Source organism: Passer montanus, unplaced genomic scaffold (genome assembly GCF_014805655.1).
Source record: "Passer montanus isolate IOZ18808 unplaced genomic scaffold, ASM1480565v1 scaffold19, whole genome shotgun sequence".
NCBI classification, from domain to species: Eukaryota; Metazoa; Chordata; class Aves; order Passeriformes; family Passeridae; genus Passer; species Passer montanus.
In genome coordinates this window covers 3,927,687-3,948,997 of record NW_024366480.1, presented here as the reverse complement: position 1 = coordinate 3,948,997, position 21,311 = coordinate 3,927,687, and the positions used below count along the sequence as shown (strand labels likewise).

At 36.9% G+C, this 21,311-nt stretch overlaps 1 protein-coding gene across 2 annotated transcripts in view; it reads left to right on the top strand.

Moving 5' to 3' along the window:
* The window catches only part of RGS22 (regulator of G protein signaling 22), a 60,757-nt gene that overhangs the window by 20,672 nt on the left and 18,774 nt on the right, over positions 1-21,311 (top strand). The window contains exons 11-19 of one of the 2 annotated variants that reach the window (XM_039706202.1): positions 536-707; positions 2,124-2,194; positions 2,705-2,810; positions 4,658-4,783; positions 6,357-6,458; positions 12,143-12,337; positions 16,910-16,978; positions 17,485-17,633; positions 20,708-20,870. In XM_039706202.1, coding sequence (XP_039562136.1) covers positions 536-707; positions 2,124-2,194; positions 2,705-2,810; positions 4,658-4,783; positions 6,357-6,458; positions 12,143-12,337; positions 16,910-16,978; positions 17,485-17,633; positions 20,708-20,870 — 1,153 coding nt within the window. Of the gene's footprint in view, positions 1-535; positions 708-2,123; positions 2,195-2,704; positions 2,811-4,657; positions 4,784-6,356; positions 6,459-12,142; positions 12,338-16,909; positions 17,003-17,484; positions 17,634-20,707; positions 20,871-21,311 lie in introns of both variants that reach the window. The other variant, XM_039706201.1, reaches the window with a different exon arrangement.

Sequence of the window (21,311 nt, the reverse complement as noted above, 5' to 3'; positions counted from 1 at the left end):
TGTGTGTATGCCTTCATGGGATTTAAGCCTCAGACTTCACTGTTCAATGCCTGTCATATAAAATGCTTTTTACATATTAACAGCTTAAGTAAGGATATGAAATCTAACCTATTTCCAAAATATGGGCTAAATTTTTGAAGGTGTTCTCTCCTCCCCAAGGGGGTTCAACAAATTCCAGGCATAAACCTGGAATTGTGGATCCTCACATGACTTGTGGTCTCTGTCCTGGCCTACAATCCTTTCCTGTGATTTGCTGTAGGATGGATGGGGCACACCTTCCTGCAGACTGATAGAAAGGCAATTGTTTGTAATGGTGCAGAATTTGCAACCTAAGTTTACTTATGTGTAGTTTGATTTTAGATTTGGAAGCATGCAATATTTAATCATACCTTTGACACTAACTGATTTTTAATCCTAGGTGCATATAGCACCATATCTTGGTACAGTAAACAACATCAGTGGGAAAAAAAAAAGCCAAATAACCCAGTGTTTTATTACTTTGGAAAGTTCTACTTATTAGCTTTTTTCTCCCTAGGGGTCCCAGATTTTGTGTCACTCATTCAACAGCAATAGATGCTGCCAGTGCAAAACTGAAGTTCTGGCACACATGTCAAGAGAGACCAAGAGTGGACATTGATCCTTTCCCACAAATAGTATCATTGTTGCCATTGACCCAAAAGTCTGACATCTCACCTTCCCTTCTTCAGGTAAGTAGGATCACAACATTGGAAAACAAGGCTTTTTCCTGTCAAAAATAATGACAAAACTCCTTGAATTCAATGGAACAAGGTTTTTAGGAAACATTTAGCAAGCTGGTATATTGAAGATGGTTACATATAAAAATGCAGTAATATTTCATTATATTTCATGCAAAAAGTTGCTATAAATGGAGTCAGAATATCTTCTCAGTTACACCCTGACTATTTCTTAAGTCCTTTGGATAGATATTTTAGCTGGATATTCTCAGAACTGCAAAATTAAGTCTCTAGCAATTCAGCTTCACCACTCAGCCTTGTCTTAATGCTTAATTCTTACAACTTCACTGCAGTTAACCTGGATCTATTCCTCATGTCTATAAAAAAGGCAGAATTCTGCTCATTTTCTATCACTACAGCCCTTCAATCAGCTACACATGTTTTTTTTTATTTCTCCAGAGGCCCATGAGCCTTTCCACAGTTTGTAGCTTTCAGGTGGCCAGTTCAGTTTTGTCACTTTTCTTCCTTGAAAGCCTAAGTGTGAGAGGTAACTACAATAAAAACTACAGGTTTTCAGCAATACAGTGTTAAGCCCCTGGATATGTGGTACTTGGAGAATATGGATTGAAACTGTGCTTCCAGTATCAAGAACTGTATAGGCACATACCTTGTCAGCACATACCTCTGTTGCTTTAGGTTGGATAGTTTGGGGCTACAAGGACTTCCGTTGAAATCTGATTAGTGGAGATAATGGAGGAAAACAGTGGGACAGATTTCCTGTTTAGAAGAAACTAGATTCAGAAGCCATGTTCCTGTTGATCATGGCAGAAATGGGAGCAAGAAGCACCTGTGTCTTAGTGACCAGTTCACAAGGTGTGCTGATGAGCCAGGACTAGCTGTAGGTCAGGCAGACAGGAACCTGTAAGTTTTCCAGTCCCTGTTGAATTTGACCCAAATTAGGACCCTGTACCACGAACATCACAGAGTCACCAAATGGCCCATTTCTTGCTTGAGTGATTGTACCTCTCTTACAGTGAGCTGACTTACGATAATCTTCCTAAAGTTTCACAAAACATGTTCACATGCTCTTCACCTGACATTCTCTGTAGTTCTGTGCAGTGTGCTTGTAGCATATTTCCTCCTGTTAAAAATGCATTTTCTAAGCTGTAGTGGTTATTAAGGTATGCTGAAAAATATTAAAAAATATTCAGAAATTTTTGCAACGTGCCATTTTACATATTGTGATTGACAAGGAAGAATATTCCTGAAAATCCTTTATTGTTTTTGACCAATGAGAACACGTTAAGAAAACATAAAGCTGGAAAAATAATCAGAATTTCCTTATTTTTCTATAATGTCTTTTATAAAAGTAGAACAAACTCACCAACAACTTTATTAAAACTAGCTAAACCAAATTTCTCTTTGAAGAGATCATCAGGATTACTACCTGCAGGAAGTCAGATTCTCCAAAGGGATGATCTTTCTAGCAGTAGAATGCGGTAAGTACGACAGTCCCTTGTGTATCTTTCTGCACAGCAATATACCTCAAATATTTATGAAAGTATTTTACATTCTACCGTTTTCATTAATACTTTAATACAATTATATGCTTAGTGAAGCACAGTTATGGTACAGATTGTTTGCATGGAGAATTCCTCCCTGGCTGATTAGTTTCTTGCTTGTTTCTGCCACAACACAATAGTTTATTTCCCCAAATACAAGTGTTTTCTCTTATATAATAGTCAATATTCTATACATTCATATTCTTCTAACCTGTCTCAAATGCTAACCCTCAGAGTCATGCTATGCCAATGATTTCCACAGGACAATATGAAATATATATTCTTCTGCAGTTTTTTTTCATTGCAAATTTAAACTCCATGCACTTTTTTCTCTACTATTCACTTTATCATTACACCAGTTTTCTGCCTTTTCTTATTTATTTATTCTGTAAGCTGCCCTAAATTTTTCTGAAATATGTATTGAAAATTTTTTTGTTTGTGATCCAGGCCAATGTCAGTGAGCACAGACATGATTCACAGCTTAGCTCTGGATGGGACCAAAGACTCAGAATACCAGGGTCATAGAAAGTACACCTATGCTGAGCTTCTCCATGTAAGTATGGCTTGAAAATATTACTTGTCTCGAATCATGAGTTAAAACTCTTTATTTTGCAGTATGAAGTAGTCAAAAATGGGGAGAACTTGGTTTAATTTTATGAGTGTCAATGCTTTATGCAGAGGTATCATTAGAATGTCAGCATTTCCTCTGTTGTATCTGTCACCTATTGGATAGGAAATCATGGCACACACAGAGGTTTATTTTCACTAGAAAGTGTTGATCTTCTCCATAGTGACCATGTGTTCAGTAGGCTGTGATGGAAAACTCTCTGGATAAATGCTTCAGTGGAATCATTGCCTAGGAAAGTATATCAGACTTACAGTGAAAATTGAATCTGCCTTAGAAAGTCATTAAAATTGTAAAATTAATAGAGGAAGATGGTTCATCTGTACAATCCCTCTTTATTTCTTGTGTACTTCATTCTTTTCTTTGTTGAATTATTGCCTGCTAAGCAGGTCTTAAGTCAAACAAACCTCAGGAGAGACAGGCTGCACAGATGAGCATTTCTCAATAACTGTTAAAATGCTGACAAATCAAACATATGAGATGTTAACATCTGGCAGTCTAAAATATATCCAAAACCTTTCTTGTTTGTGGAGTGGTCTCAAAACAGCTCTTTCATGGAGGTATTGATACCCACAGCCTCACAACTAAAAGAAAAAATGCATTAAGAAATCTGGGCCCACCCATATGTGCATGGAGTTTGTTGAGCACTTGATTACATGCTCGTTTGTTTTGCACTTCAAAATCACACTCTATTACTTCACTACAATCATTTTACTTTGTTGTTTTTGACAGGAAAAAAAAGGTTAGTCTTTGCAGTTAGGAGACATTAGCAGTTAGGAGTGTATATTCAGCAGAAGTTCACACCATGAACTATTAGTTTTTTTACATCATATGCATTTTCCCTCTTACCAACAGAAGAAAATATACATTTACACTGGTTAGACTGGAACCTACAGTGAAGACCTACAATTTGCCATCACAAATATTATGCAAAGGGGAATGCAGGGATTCATAGTTTAACTTCATACTGAGGAGGGAGATTTTCCTACTCTGCTTCAAAAGTCTGGTTGCCTCCATCCTTGTTACAATTTGGAGAGAAGCTGATTGCCAGCCACCACACTCATCTGCTTCCACTTCTCCTATCAGAGACAGCAAATCAGCCATAATTTCTCTCTTGTGATGGTCAGAAACTAATTTACTTACAGAAGCCTCTTCTGGCTTCTCTGTGAGCATTGACAAAATGGATGTATTCTTCCTCAAATGCTCTAGGAGCTAGCCGTGGTAATGAGCATGGATTTCTGGCTCGATAAATTGCTCATGATTTTTTGCTCATGTCAGTGGTGTAACCCCAGAAGATGTATCTTTTGTTCCATAATAGTTAAATGTTTTGAATCTTGACCAAATAACTACCTCTTAACTTCTTAACTTCTCTTATTTCAAAACACGGTAGCCTGAGCTGAGACAACCCTTGACAGCTAACTGATGTCATTGAGTATCACTGGAATTCCCCAGAGATAAAGACTTAATGACAGAATTAAGGCCAGGTTTGTTTTTCTGTTTTAAGTATTGAGGAGCCATCTAAGGGATGCTGTGGTCACTTAGCTTCTCTGCATGTCTTCAGTCATCAGATTTTTTCCATTGCATGTGAATATTTAGTGGGAAAATGGTGTGGAGGGCCATGATCAATTGCATATGTAGTAGAAAATGGAGTCTACTTCCTTGGGATGAAGATACTAATTGAACACACTTCATGGCCCTCCTTTGCAATGTAGTGACATTTGAAAATAATGAAAGCCTGTTATTCCTTGCTGTATAACTATGTTTTCTTTGTCCAGGAGAAGAGTGCTGCTAGCAGTGTTGTCTTCAGGGGATCAAGAATTGAAAGCATGCTGCAGTCTCTTTATTTGGAGAACAGAGCAGGCTACTACTTCACACAATTCTGTGAGAAGTCAGGGAATAAGGTATGAATATTTTCCTACTCTTGATAATTTAGTCCACAGTTGATTGAATGCCAAGTTATAGAGGGCAGCCAGACTGAAAATAAAAGAAATGGAGAAAGAAAGATTGATGACTGGATGAATTATTACTTGTGAGACTTCAATCCCTCAACAACAATAAACTGTTCATGTATATATGCAAACTAATGACAGGTCTTAACCAAGCTGTCAGATTCTTACAGTCTCAAACCCATTGGAATTCTTATTGTACCATCAGGGATAAAAAAAGGCTACTAATTTTTAAAAGTTAACCTTTAACTTGGCAGAAAAAAAATGAGGTCTTAACCCACAAAAACCATTTTTTAAAAAGATGGGAAATCTGCTGTGCTATTGCTAACAATAATCTGATTTCTTCTTACTTTTTGGCTTAGTGATGTCCAAAATCTTCAATATTTTTAAAATTTTCTTATGCTTCTATGAATCTGCTTATATTTCTGAGACACACAATGCTATTTCTTCTATGTAGTCAGCAGATGTATCATTCATTGCGTGGTGTAAATTGAGGATTGAATTGGAGCAGTTTATGACTATTGAGTTAGTGTTTAGTGGCTTTGCAGAAAAATTGAGTCTTTAGGGGAGGTTTGGATGCAATCAAGATGGACATCTGTTTCACCACTAGCACAACCCAGAATCCAGCAGCAGTAGCTAGAAATGCCTCTGGCTTCTAGAAGGCAAGATCTAATGTTTCCAAAGCTAAATACCTTTAGCTAAAACTATTAAATGTGTATAGAAAGAAATAGAAATGAAAGAAACTTATTTTTCTATTGGAGATAGGCAACCACCCAAGTGTCTCTATCCTTTCCAGGTGCCAGGCTCCTTTCAAAATTATTTGCTTAAAGTTTTCTCTTCAGCTGTGAAGCCTATTTTACTCATGTTCCAGGTCTGGAAGACTGCAGTTTGTGGAACAAAGTTCCCTACCCCTACCTTTTTGGAATGCTTTATTTATTGGTCAGTGATGAGGGTTTCAGGGTATTTTTAAGGTCTAAACCCCATATACACATGATTAAAACAGAGAACATGGGGAAAGATCTAGACTTCTTCTGAAAGATCTTTTGTTGTTTGTTTGAATTTATGAAATGAGGCAAAGATTCTGGGTCTCAGAAATGCATGTAATAAAAATGTAGTGATAATCCCATTACAATATGTCAAGTACACTGTATTTAATTATTTTGGTTTTTGCTGCAAAATGCTATTTTGCCATGGCACAAACTCTGCATGTCCATTATCAGCATCTCTTCTTTAGCACTGGCTTTATGCCACTGAAATATGGTTACTCTTCAAATGTTAACTACAATGTTAATGATTTTAATGGCCAATTATGCATAAAGGATACAATAAAAGATAGAGTATCACTGTGACAATGCTATGAAATATGTTGTTCTTCTGCCAGTATGCAACAGAAGATTAAATCCATTTTAAATGGAGCTTGATTTATGATGACCCCAAGGAGCTAAATAATTACTTGCATTGGAAAGTCAATTTTTTATAAAATTGTGATATTTGGGTAGCAATAACCTACAATATTTTTCATCTCTAGTTGTGGAAGAACTGTGTGTACTTTTGGTTCGACCTACAGGCTTATCATCAGCTTTTTTACCAAGAAACTCTTCAACCTTTTCAAATATGCCAGCAGGCTCAAGTAAGTTGTAAATAATGTATTTTTCTTTCAAAAATACATTTATTAGTTCCCTTCACAAATGCATTTGTTCAGTGTAAAGAATGAAAAAAAGATAGAAAAGCTTCCAAAACTTGACAACCCACACCAAAGCAAATCTGTGTTGTGGGCAATAAAAGAAGCTCTTTGGATTGTTTCCATGGAATTTCTTAAACATTAAACGTGCATAGTTTGATTTCCAGGCTCTGCAGCCTGTTCCCAGTTTTATCTATTATACTCAGTTTACCTAAACTCCCCTTTGCTACACTGAGTCATATTTGGAAACTGTCTGCTTAGTGTTAACATCAGAGATAGTATTTTTTCTAAACCAACTTATTCTGCTGTACCTTTCCTTCCATCTCCTGTGTGGGTTAGAATTGCAGATCTCATAGTACACACCTCAGGTAATGACCTCAATAATGAAAAATTATCTTTGTTAGCCCTGTTTAATTTTTATGATTGTCAGGGTATCATTATTATATTTACCATGGTTGTCATCCCCCTAAATAGATCTTCAGACCCTCATTAAAGTAAAGTGGAACTGATATTTCCTATAAAGATATTTTAATTAAGCATGCACTTAGCCCACAGTGGTGCTGAAGGCAGAGTAGATTGCTTCCATCAGGGAAAGAAGCTGCAACAGTGTGGTATCATTAGAAGAGCTGTGGGGAACTTTTAAAATCACATGTGAAACTTTGGTCTGATTTTCCTTTCTAAACCTTGTGTAGGAGTATATCCTATCCACATATTTCAATATGTACTGTAATAGAGCAAAACTATTTCACATATCATTGGAACAAATATCTGTAGAGGGCAAGTGAGAGAAATCTCTTTATGTGACATGTTCCTGAGCATCTGGACATTCTTGAATTTGTCTTCTTTTCCTTCTTGGAGGTTTTACTGGGAAAATAACAGAAGTTTGCATATTTGTGCAGAATTCTCATCTAAATCAGTGTTATTTGTACAGAAACTCCAAGCAGTGGCCAAGGCATGGATTCCTCCCTCTCCTGTCTTGTGCTGGGTAAACTGAACTGTTACCCTATTTAGTTGTTTTCCCCTCCAGCTCTTTTTATGGCCTGAGGCTGTGGGCAACTGAAGGTCCCCTTAAGTCTGACTGTCTCCTGCATCTGTCCATGCCTGTGTGTGGCTGGGGACCTCCTCACAGCAGATATGCTGACCATATCTATTCTGTATCACCATTTTCCTATGTGTTTTATTGCAGGCCAAAGCTTACCTTATAGTCTCTGATGGTTTTCATTTTGGTTTCATTTCACACCAGTTTACATTCTTTTTGTAGTTGTTGCACGGCTGCAATTTTAAGGCCCAGGTCTTTTTTACTAATCTTATTTCCAGTGCTGGCCTGGTGGTGACAGCAGAACATCGTACAATCAGTGTTACCAGGCAATTGCAGACAGTACATACACATAGCCATGAAAGTAAATACATCAAAACTAAATATGTGAAACTGTTCCATTAGCATAACTAACAGCTGAAATGTAACATAACAAATCAACACATGTGCTGCAACATTTGGTATCATTCTCAAGCTTGCCTTTTAAGGCTGCAGAAAAATTATACTTGTTTTCATTGGAACACCGTAAAGAGTCAAGCTGCAACCAATCTACAGAGTCTGCTTACGGAAGGGATGCCTTCCCAAATTCTGCACTCACCTTTGGCACAAGAAGACAGTCACTCCAAATGCTCCTAAGAGAATGTGAATCAGATTCACATGACACATTGTCATATATATTTTACTATTTATTACAGAAAGAGACATGTAGAGACAGAGTGTTCCATATGTGTGCTGCCTGCTTCCTGTTAGAAACAAGAACAAGCCTTGATTGCTGTGTATCTGCTACTCATTGTTTCATTTGTTAGGCATTGCTATCTCAGCTTTATGATAGAGTAATAAAATGCTTTCCAAGGTATATATGCATTCACCCGGGGAAAGAAACTACAGTGAGATTGAAACTGGTAATCATCCAGGAACATACATGGTTATTCACTGTAAACATATGCACAGGAGTGTAAAAAAATTTGAAAATGAAACCAATAAAGAAACATAAAATGTTGGGGTTTAATTTCTTAAAAAGTTATTTAGAATTAGAAAATTTAACACAGTTGTGGGAAATACAATATTTTAATGCTAGAATCAATTTAGATAAAGGGAGTCTTCATTACTGTGGACTTTTGGGGTCAGATACAGGATTTATGTTAGTGGGAAGTGATGATGGAGGTTAAGGCAGTTTAGCCTCTCTGTTTAACACCAGCCAGTGCATTGCATGCTTCCATCATATCACTCTGCCAGGCAGCTGCACGAGTTGCTCATTTAGATCAGAGCAATATCCATTCCTTTGGGCAGCAGTACAAAGCACTTGGACTTAAATCTTTCTCACATTTCTTGCTTTTCTCCAATCATTCTGAAATTGCTTATCAAAACCTTCTCATCTGGGGATGAATTCACACCAGACCCAAGGCCTGTACAATCCCTGATTTGGAAAGTCATAAAATGGGGCCAAAGTCTTAATCTGAATTTTCTAAGCATTTTGTATAATCAGGTTTGTGCAATTGTAAGTAATTCCAATGCGCAAACTGACCAAATTTCCAGACAAAGTTTTGGGTTCAATCCATCACATATTTACATTTATAGGAGAATTTATAGCTGGCAGGTAGAAAAAAATCTTGTGTTTTTCAATAGGAACAAAACAGTGAATCAACAAAGTTTGATATGCACTTGATATCCTATGCTTCAGATTTTTTGTATGAATTTGTTAACCTATAAGTTCATTTAATGTAATTTTTCCTGTTCATCCCTTAGGAGATTGACCAATATAACAGTTTCAATATGCCACTGAGAATTAGAAAACCTCAGGAATTCCATGACATGGGAATAAAAAGAGGCTATTATTATTTCTTTTTATAAAATGTGTCTTTCAAACTGCATTGCCCAGTGTTGAAGACTGTGAACAGACACTTTTCCTCTTTTTTTTAACATGTCTAGTACTCTTAGTTGTTTTTCCTGCAGTCCCTGCAACGAAATCTGTGCAGATCTACAGATGCACCTCAACTCTGATGCAAGGGACACAGGGATGAAAGCTACTACTCATTTCTCTCCTATCTGCAAGTGCATGTATTCACTTACCTGGTGAAGTACCATTGCAATGGATTCTTATGAGAATTTAAGTAAAAAGATGCCAAATCCTCTGACACTGTAAATGTGCATCCTTCAAAGGAAGAGGCCATGGTGATTACACCACTGAGAATCTGGTTGAGTTTGGAAAAGTGCATTCCTCTAGCTAGCTTAACCACCTCTAAATTTTTGCTTCATGTGTATTGCCAGCCCTAACTATTGGTTCTGGAGAGAAATATCTGTCCTTACTATGTTCTGGTTTTGCATGTGAAATTATAAAGAACTGGGGGCAGCTCTGCAGGCAAAGCAGCCTACAAAGACAGTCCCTAATGTGGCAATATACCACAACAGTGCTGGTGTGAGCAGATTGTCAATAGCTTTTGGTCAACACTTCTTAGGCTGGACAATTTCTGGCTTGGTAGGCTGATATTTTTTGCCATCTCTAAAGAAGAGTAGCAAATATACTCGAGTTAACAAAATCATGGGGGAAGGGAATTCCAGCCAAGAAACTAGTGGTGTGTTTGTTTTTATTTTATTCTTAAAACTATGCTCAAATGATCACTCACTTAAGGAACCAGGTTAATTTGTGCTAAAATATTGAGGACATCTTTTTGAAGCTTTTTACTAATTTACAGATCCCTTGTGTGGTAAATTGTACCAGGTGGAGAATTGTAGTCCTAATGACAACTGAAATGGTTAACCCCTTTTTAAAAATACTATTTTTAAAGATACCACATCTTGATATCATTGCACTTGGCCCTTCTAATTTGGCTAATTTTATACATTAAATGTTTTGGATCAGACTTAACATGATTTAACTGAAACTTTCCTAGTGTTAGGGCTCTTCAAAGTAACTTTCAACCTTTGAAATCACTGTAAATCTAATTAGAGCTGTTAAATTTATATGTACTTAGGGATTTACTGAGAAGGGTTTAATTTAGGATAAATGTAGTCTAGCTTTCAGGTAAGACTCTTCCTATGGATTTCCTATTTCTCCTACACCTTCCTCTTACACCTGCATATCATTATTACACAGATAACAATAGGCACTGTAGGCACAACCCATTTTTGTTTGCATTGAAAATGTAGAAATGTGGAAAGAGTGTAGAATCCTGCACACACAATAAATACAGTAATCTGTATTTATTGTGTATGTAGGATTCTAACTGGGGGATGGATGTCAGCCATCATAGCCCTGTATTCCTCAGATGACCTAACACCAGGAGAATCTAAAGGGTTTGTTTCAAATTGTAAAGGTCCAAAATAATGGGGATATATTCTATTACTGTTGCTGTTTGAAAGAGAGAGTCTAATAAATCAACGTTTAATTTAAAACAAACAGAAACATAGTTATTTAATGTATTCAAACATTCTCCCCTTGTGCTTGAAATCTAAGCATACCAGTGTTTTATTACTGCTTGAACATAAACATACTATTTTCTTCTCTTCTATTGCTTTGTACGTCTGCTAGTTACAGCTGGATTTTAGCAACATAAGGAAAATGAGAATTATGAGAATCCTGAATTCTTCATTGTCAAACCTGTGTGATAATAAATAGTGAAAATGGACTTGTCAATGCTATCCTAGAGAAACATTTTGATTTGAGCTGCTAATCTGATCCCTGACTGTATGTTTGAAATATAGTTAGACTTTCACAATATGAAGAAAAGAAAATATTTATGAGGATATGAAATATATTTTGGCAGTATCTTTTTTTACTTGAGTTCCTAGCTGAAGTCAGAATCATGAAGTTTTGGAAAGCTATTATGGAATATATTTTTCCAAGATATTCCTGGGGAAAAAGTGTTTTACTCTGAGTTTTCCATGTTCATTTTCATAGCATCTGTAACAAAACATTTAGAAAACAAGAGTTTTACATAGGGGACTGTATAAAAAAAAATTAAAATTTATTCTGTGCTTCAAGGATGAGCTATTATGGAGAAGGAAATACCCTCCAGGTTCAGTTTTCTGCTCCTTGTAGATGTTGAATGGCAAACTATGTGCCTCAGATAAGAGGCATGTTGTGATTCTTGTTTTGGTAAGGGCTTAGACCTTAGCTGTGCAGTGGTATCTCCTGCACAGATCCTGTATGGTAATAAGAGTCTCACCATTGTCAAAAAGCTATCAAAGAGAACCTCCACACAGAAGGAAGTTGTATCATTTTTTCATTAATTTGAACCTTAATTTTACAAATTACATCTCTTAGAAGAAGTGAGATGTCTTCACTAATTGGCCCAGCACATATTCTGCAAAACAACACTGTGACTTCATGGGGAGCGCAGTAGCTGTAATAATTGGTTATGTGAATCTAAGTATTGGCCAAATATATCCAAGTGAAAATTGCATTAACCGTTTTAATGAGTAAGAGTAAAAATGGCAGGGGGATCCATTGTGTCAATAACTGAATTTTGAACTAATACTAGTTCCGAACATACAGCAGAGCAGTGGGGGGAAATATGCATTAATTCTCCCCTTCAGGGATCTGTGACCATTGGAATGTATGATGGCTAAGATACAGTTTTCTTCTGTTTTATTGTAGTTCCTTTATGCAACTTACATTGCTCCATCTGCTAGTATGGACACTGGACTTCATCAGAATAAGAAAAATATGATTTATCACAAAATTGACCCAGCTTTTGAGGACCTTTTTGATCTTGCAGAAGAACATATCCTCACTGTTTTGCTGGAACCATGGATGAAGATGGTGGAAGAAGACAAATACACTTATAGAAAGGTAATATCTGGATGACACCGTGAAAAATTCTTACTTCAGGGAAAAAAATCACAAGATCATTCATATAACACTGCTGTATTTATACTCCAGAAGGGAGAAGTATTACAAGCTGTTTTACTTACTCCTTTCTATCCTGATATGTGGAAATACGCTGAGCTTCTTGTGGAGAGCAGACTTCTCATCAGAAAAGAAAGTGTGGGCTTCATAGACTCCTTGGCCTATGAACTGGGGAGAAACACATCTTGCTATGGTAAAATTTATCTTTGCACTCAGGAAGTTTCATGTTTCTGCAATTGTACCATTGAAGTAATTTTTTATGATGGATTGCCCACAAACACTCTGTATTTTTAATGATAAGCACATAGTAAGGTGTTTTTTTAGAGTGTCAGTGCAGTGACAGTAGGTATTTCTGTGATTAGAATTTAAGTGCAACTACTGCTTAGCATAGAGGAAATGTGACATGGTGATTCAGCTGTATTTGCCCCAAACACTTTTTAGATTGTTGCTCTGAAAAAGTGGCTCAGAGGAGTACTCAGTTCTAATCCCAAAATGTTCTGAAAGCTTGAATTGAGCATGCTCATGGAGGTCAGAGGAGATGGCTGCAATCCTGACTGTGCCTCTGACAAATAACAAGAAATGGTGATGACAGTGGTGGGTGCTGTGGCTCTCTGCTCTTTGTAAACTTACCTGCAAGTTGCTTGCTGTAGGTCAAATTCCTTCTGGGTGCCACAATACGAGAAAGATACAAAGCTATTGGAAAGTGTCCAGAGGAGGGCTGTGAAGGTGGTGAAGGGCCTTGGGGGGAAGCCTACAGAGCCTCAGGTCACTTGTTTGGCCTGGAGAGGAAGAGAGTGAGGTGGTCTACAGGCACCAGTCTCTTCTCTCTGGTGCCCAGTGACAGGACCCAAGGGAATGGCCCAAAGTTGTGTCAGGGGAGGTTTATGTTGAATATTAGGAAAAGTTCCTTCACCCAGAGGATGGTTGGGCACTGAACCAGGCTCCCCAGGCCAAGCACCAAGCCTGACAAAATTCAAGAAGTGCTTGGACAATGCTCTCGGGCATATGGTGTGACTCTTGGGGATGGTGCTGTGCAGGATCAGGAGTTGACTCAATGATTCTTGTAGGGCCCTTCTAACTCAGGATGCTCTGTGATTCTAATTTCAATTCTTTAGCATCTCTCTCTTGGATATAGAAGGAGAAACTTACAGTGGAAAATCAGGAGACAGAGGGCAGGAAGTTGGTTCCTGCTGTTTTTCTTCACTATGAGGTTAGATGAAGCATCTCCAATTTATAGAAAATATCATCACTTATTGATGATACTTGTGTCAGCTTGTAATAACATTCCCACATTGCCCCCTGAAAAATATTTTGAAGTCTCCTTTTTCAGAAGTTTTGTAGTACAGTCTATTTTTAGTTCTATATCATGCATGAATGTAAGAACAACTAGATGAATTGATACCTAAAATCAAATTTGAGAATGATCTTCTAGCCAGTATTAAACATTTAAGAACAGAGTATAAGAACAGAAAAGAGACATACAGCCATCTTCAGCACTTTGCAACCAAGAAAGTTCATGGAACAGAGGTCTTATCCATATTCTTGATTTTAATAGTCATTGAAGAAATTTTTTTCCTCCATGGGTTTCTGTAAAATGTGTCTTGAGTGATGTATCTTCAGTCTCACTGCAGAAGTGAGTTTCATGGTTTAGTCATGCAATAGTAGAAGAAAATGCGTTTCTTGATTTGTTTGCAAACGCCTCCCTGATAATTTCACCTGGTGCCCTAGTTTTGTATATCAGAAGGAGCAAGTGAACAATCATTATCTTGTCCTATTCTCAATGTTGTTATGCTTTTACAAGTTTCTGTTATATCCCAGTTCAATTAGATCTCCTTGAAACTCAAGAATCCTAGACACTTTGACCTCTCCTCCTACAAAAGGTGTTTCATACCTTTGTTGCACTTATTGCCCCATCTGTATGTGTTATTTTATATTCTTTTGATGAGATGCAAGTAGTACTCAAAGTCTGGATGCACTAAGGATTATCCAGTGGCAGAACCATGTTTTCTGTTGTGCTCTTTGTCTATTCCTAATTGTCCCTATCATTCTAATTGCTTTTTGACTCCTGGTGAACTTTGAGTGGATGTGCAAAATGTAAGCTAATAGCCATCTGCAATGATTCCAAGATTTCCTTCCCAAGTAATAACTACTAATGGAAAGCCCTAATTTGGAGCTCACTGGAATGACTTAATGTTTATTATCATTCAATTCAGCTGGCCTTTTATCACGCAGATGCTAAAGTGTCCTGCTATCCTGCAGTTTTTCACAGTCAATTTAATTTTTTGCTCTGTGGAATCATTTTGCAAACTTTGTTGTCTCCTCACTCACCTCCTTTTCCAGATAGTTTCTGAATGTTTAAAAAACAACCTCAGTGCAGGTCCCTGTGAGACTCCAATAGGAACCCCACCCCATAATGAAAGTTATTTATTTCTTTGGTTTTGATTTTCTACCTTCTACTTAATTCACAAGGGGACTTTCCCTCTCATCCTGTGATAACATAATATCCTTTAGAAGATTTGAAACTTTGAGAAACTTAGTGAAATGAAATATAGTAATCCAAACACATCTGTAAAATATTTTCTTTGCTTTTCAACGTCTTTTCTAACCTTTCGGATAAATTATTTTTTCTGAACTATTTCAGCTATAATTCTTTATGACCTGCAGTGCACCTTGGAATTGACTGATACTTTTCATGAATATGAAATTTCTATCAGACTAGTTTTAGCCTTTTGTAGTTGGGTATTTTCTGTGTTTACTATCTGTAAGGGTTGTCTAGAGTCTATTGCTGGTCCTCACTGAGTCAAACCATCAGCGCAGCCGAGGGTTCTCATACATCGTTTTTGCATAAAAAGGAGTCTGCTTTAGAGCTCTCTGTTTTCACTGCTTCTAGTGAAAAGTAAGACTTGAAGAGATACACTTTTCCTTTCCATTAATATGTGTGTCAGTTTATATCTCCTTGAGTTAACCACAGGACAATCTATTGCCCTTTCCGTTAGGAGGATGTGTTACTTTGCAAGTGAGGTTACGTGCAGACTTCTCAGTGCTCTAATAACACAGAGATCTTAATCTGAGCGTGAAAAAACAATGAAATCCTTTTGACTGCACAATACAAGTGTTTGTGAAGAGTTACAATACACAGACATTAAATGGCCTGTTCTAGGAGGCACTAGAGTCTCTCTGTACTAGGTGCAGGCTGATAGTTAGGCACACTCCTTCCCAAGCACAAAGACAACGTCTGCTTTGTATTTTGTTCAGTCCCTGGCTCGACTCTTCCCCTTTGTTCTACTGTATATCAGGACATATTTGGCCCATAATGAAACAAGATATTTTATCAAGAATTAGGTGAGTCCAAAATTGTTCATTTGGGACATATTCAATATATGTATCTACGTTTTTTTTCTTTAAATTAAACATGAAATCAGGAGAGTTTCTTTTTACTGTTGACTCTCATTCTGCCTCTATCTGCTTTCTCTTAAAACTTTATAAAATATGTTCTGAATTGTTTTACTATTTAATTTTAAACTGCATATTCTTTTAAGGGAAAGAATAGCTCAAAGCACTTTATAGCAATGGAATAAAGTTACATTGAGCCTGAATACATTCAGATAACACAGTGATTAGTGTGGTATTCACATTTAGATGAAAGTATCATGAATATTATTCTAAACAGTCTCATCTCTCTCTGGCACATAAACACTTGTATAAGACAATCACAGCTCTCTAATCTTTGTAATGTGCATGCAGATCAGTGTAAGGCATTGGCTCGATTTTGCTAAATATCCTAAAATCTGCATTAAAATGGTTTAGTCAGCCAGGAGGGTCACCAAATATCTCTTTCACAGTTATTGATTGTTTGTACATAACATTAAGAACTGTTCTAGTTACATACAGCTTCTAATTAAGTTAAAAATGCCAACTTCATTAATTCAAATCACACACAGTTAATAATTTAAGAAAGAGGACAAGACTGAAAGTCAGAATGCTTTCATCTTTATTGTTTAGATATTTTAACATCTTTCTCATCTTAAATTTCTGTTTCTCCGAATCTACGGCACTCTGTCTTCTTGACATTTCCCGTTGCGAGTCCTAGTTTTAAGAACTGTTTTTCTGCTTCTCAGTGGCAGTTTGACATACAGTTTGCTGGTATAGGCAATCAGGTATGTCTCACCCAATATGCGCAATATAATATATGCACAACATACATGATATATTATGTACATGTTAGAATTTAGCAATTTTTTGAATGAATTTGCTTAAAGTTATATTTGGGTTATTTAGTAGTATTCTGTAGAAATCTGCATCTGATCCTACGCAGATGGGAAAAGTGTGTCCTACCAGAGCTATCGATAGAATTGTTTGTCACAAGAATGTGACTTCTTGTCTCTTCTAAGTATCAGTCTCATTGCTGACAAATGTACTCTTTTCTTTCCACTGTCACTGGCAAAGTGCCCATGTAGTTCTCCATCTTTCTATAATGTGTACTGTAGGGGTGATACAAGATATTATTTTTATTAGGTGGAGTTGGTGGAAGAAACTCAACAGCTGGACTCCATGTACTTTAGAGAGCTCCAGGCTTTGCATCAAGTGAGTAGTTCCAAGAAGGATGAGGTAAGACAAGTACCTACTAACAAAAACAAACCCTTTCTCTGTCAGAGAGGGTTCACACTTTGAGGATCAGCAAAGAAAAGCTGACCAGATGCTAGGTTGGAGAAGCAAATAGTCTGATTTCTACCATTCATTTTGGGGACTGATTGACAGCCGTTGTGTTAATTAGATACACAGGTCTTCGGTCAGTTCCATCAACATCAGACCTAAAGTCTGTGGAATGTGTTTAGAGTAAATGCCTCCATTTCAACTGAATTACAGGTATATATTGGATTATTTTATTATGGAACCTGCAGACACTGATATTTTTAAAGCAAACATAAAAGTAAAGCTTACTAGGAGCTGGAGCCTTAACTCAATTTATTTTCTTAGTGATTAGAAGGCTATTTTACAGAGAGAGGTTATCTAATACAAGGATTATTAGACTGAGCAAAATGCAGAGGTGAAAAAAGCAGTTATGCAAGCAAAATAATTTCTCCCCTCAGAGCACTGTTGCTGACACGGGGCCTCTCAAAGAAGATCAGCACTTGCATCAAGCTCCCAAAGAATTGACAGGTCCTAATCTGTCTGACCTGATCCATGACAAAGAGAAGTTAGAACAGTTCCAGGCTTTTCTTAATAAGCATTCTGCTAGGTATGTTTCTTCAGTATTATTATTTTACTGATTTCTAAATTCAGACGAAATATTTGCTAATGATCTTGGCTATCTAAATGTTGATGGATTTTATTATTTTAAAAAATGTTTTTGCATATTTATGAAACACACAGACACATTGTTCAGACAACTGAATTGTCTTAACATGTTTGCGGTAAAAATTCTCCTGTCAAAACATATTTGTATTACAGTTCTGCTTTCAGTTTCTGCTTTGATTAGTGGCAAACCCCTGAGAAGAACAATTAGCCTATAATGAGTAAAATTTTCTCTTTTTTAGTACAGATTAAATTTAGTACATTTTAAAAATTAAAGCTGGTTATTATAAAAATGTACAAATAGAAAACAGGCATGTGATCGTCACAGTGTGACAACAACCACAGTTTTGTGTCTGCTGAACAGATTTAAGTACTAGCTTGTAGCAGATACAATCTTAGGCAGGGTCTTTGAAAAGGTGAGCCTGTTTGCCTTAAAATTAAGATCTGAACAGAAGCTGACACTTTCTCTTTTGTCTTTAAATTGTCACTTCCTTCCTTTAATCAGGCTTGCCATCAGTTGATGCTTTGCATATTGGCTATTGCTTCTAGTCAAGCACTGCTATAGCTTTACATTGGATATTGGTTAGCTTTTTCAAAACTGCCCAGAAAGGGGCATCTGGCACAAAACTCATCTGGCCAAGACTCAATGTCATCACTACTGCTTATTATCACATAGGTTCTCTTTGTAGTCAAAGAGAGAAAGATACACACTTCTGGACACAATATTCCTAATTCTGAAGGTAAAATCTAAAATTAATTTGGATGGATCATTCCTAAGATTACTGACTACAAAAGGACTGCAGATAATGAGTTCAGATGGAAATTCTTATGGTCTAGCTGCCTATAGTCAGGTGACTTCTGAGTTAGTTGTCTAGAGCAGTGGTCTCCAAACTTCTTGCTCATGGATCTCATCAGTAAAAACTTTGGTAGCATGGAACCCTACTGTGTGTGTGTATATATATATAAATATATATACATATATATATATACACATATGAATAATTTTTTATACATTATATACATGTGCTACTAAAGTTTTAATATTTTCTTGCTGCCCCTCAACAAACGGTCTTGCACACCCTCTTCACACATTGCAGTTCAGAGACCACTAGTCCTGAATTCCTCTCTTACTGGGGAAATGGTAGGAATCAGCAGATAACAGGTCATGGACAGGTATGCTGAATTGTGTCTGGTATTTCCTGCTTTGTTAATCACAGACAGGTCCCATCTTAAGTGGAAGAGCCAGGAAGAGAAATGTTTAATTTATGGAGCTTTTTTTTTTTTTTAAATAAACCTTCACAATGAAGAAAAACATTTGAAAAAGTCTCACAAAAGTGTTTTAGGTCTGGGTCCAGACTAGTTACTCTGGAATCCAGCTGGCACACTACAATAAAGGTGTTTAATGGTACTATAAGCTGAAGGGATCCTAGAACTAATGCAGTCTGAAAAATTCCAGAAAAAAAACAACGAACACGTCATTTGCCTTTTCATCAAAACTTATGGTTCTGATAATGTCCAAATGTAAGTGATCCAAGTTTCAGGAAGCACAGGCTGCTGAGTCCCTCTGCACAAATTCTGGTAAGAAACTAAGCAAAGCTCCATTAATTAATACTTTGTTAAATATATAGCATATATTCGCACAATTGCAGGACAATTTATGTTACTTTGGGTTAGTGAATTACCACTTGTTAATCTTGCCAGGCTAATTGACTATGGATGTGCTTCTGATCCAGTATGCCAGGATAAGCCACCACTAAACAGTTTATCTAACACACTTGAAGATTATATATTTTACTTTTAAAAAAGATGCACACATTTGGTCAGTTGTCATAGGTAGATGCCAAGGAGTTACACCATAAACCACAGTAATTTGGATCACTTGCATTTGGGTGAACTTAGTCATGTTGTGATGAACTAGCAAATGAAAGAATTTCAGTCTTAATAGAACTTAGGGTTCTGTAAGGGTCTCAAAAGACTTTTGAAAGGAGAACATCTGTTCTTAAATCAGTCAGATGCTTTTGAACGTTTTACTCATAGATTAATGTTTTGAAAAAGCCAGTTATTAACCAAATGGAAAACTGAAACAGATTTGTCTGAATTCAATGTTTCATATTTCCTGCTGCAGATGCAGTGAATGTACTCAGTAAAATGTTCATATAACTTCAGCTAATAAGATACTGTCAGAATACAGTCAAATAAATTAAACTGAAATTGTAGATATGTCATTTATTCTGTTGTCCGGTTTAGAGAACAAAACCATTCTATGATTCTATGAAAACAAACTTTAATTTATATTGTACACTCAAATATTATGAGCAATATATAGATTGAGAATTGCATCATTTAAATGATTTGTCGCTGACTATGACTAATGAAATAAGTAGTAGAATTGTAATTTATGATAAAGCAGCCCACAGAAAGCCCTAGAAACAAATTTTGACATTAATTGTTTTTATCTGCTCAGCTGCAGACTGAAAAAAACCCTAAAAAAACTCCAAAAAAACCCAAAACCTAAAACCCTAGCACTTCACACAGGGCAGGAAGGGGTTGATTTCTTGGGTGGACGTTCCCAGCTGTCATCCCTGCTCCTTTCTCAGGCAATATAACAAGGAGGCAGAGCAGGAGGTGTCAACTCATCTCTTAGGGGCTTGCAGCCTCAGTACTGATTCAAATTCTCATCTGTTTCACTCTTCATTCTCTCTGTGAGCTCCACACTATGCTTCTGCTCCACACTCCCTGCTGGATTTAGCAGTGGCAGATTGAAGAGTTACTCCTTTCAGGGTACCCTAAGTGACATCTCTAAGATGTAAGTTTGCTCTGCCTGTTCAGCAAGTGCCATGGTCTCAGCAGATGGTACTAGCAGAGCTAAAATGACATAAAGTTTCAGTCCAATCTGACCTGGTATTTAGGTCTTGAATATTTTGGTGTGGTATGGTTGTGGTTAAACTAATAACTCCCTAGAATGTTGATGAAATTAAATCAATATTGAAATAACATTCTGTTTAAATTTGTTTGTAGCATGGATCTCATGTGCTGGCTAGATATTGAAGAGTTCAGAAAGACGTTCCACAAGGATAAAGAAAAAAGTGATGAAAAATCGAAAGATATTAAAACCAAGTACTTAAACAACGAGTACTTCTTTGGACCCAACAGCCCAGCTACCAGAGAACAACAAGAAGAGGTAGCAGTTACAGAGCCATTCATACAGAACAATCACTGTGACTGTGACTGAGATAAGAATCCACAAGTGGGTCTGCTCCAGCTTTTCAAATTTTACCTAAATTTTTGGCCAGAAATATGGTTCTATTATGGTTGTATAGGCCCCTTCCTTCCTGTTCAGGCTGTTCCTCCCTACCTCTTACAGAACATCTCTCTTGAACTGTGATCTGAGTCCACAGCCACGCATGCACAAGACAGCTCAGAAAAAGTGTAAAAATGACTTTCAGGCACAGTGACTTGTTCCAGCTTTCTATTTTAGTATGTCAGTAAAGCCACAGACAGCAAGTCTGAGCTGTGGTGTTCTGATATATCTTGATACTTTGGCAATTTACTTGGTCAAGCTGGAGTATTATTCACCAGAGTCTGTATCCTATTATAGGTAGGGACAAATGTAATCTGTTCC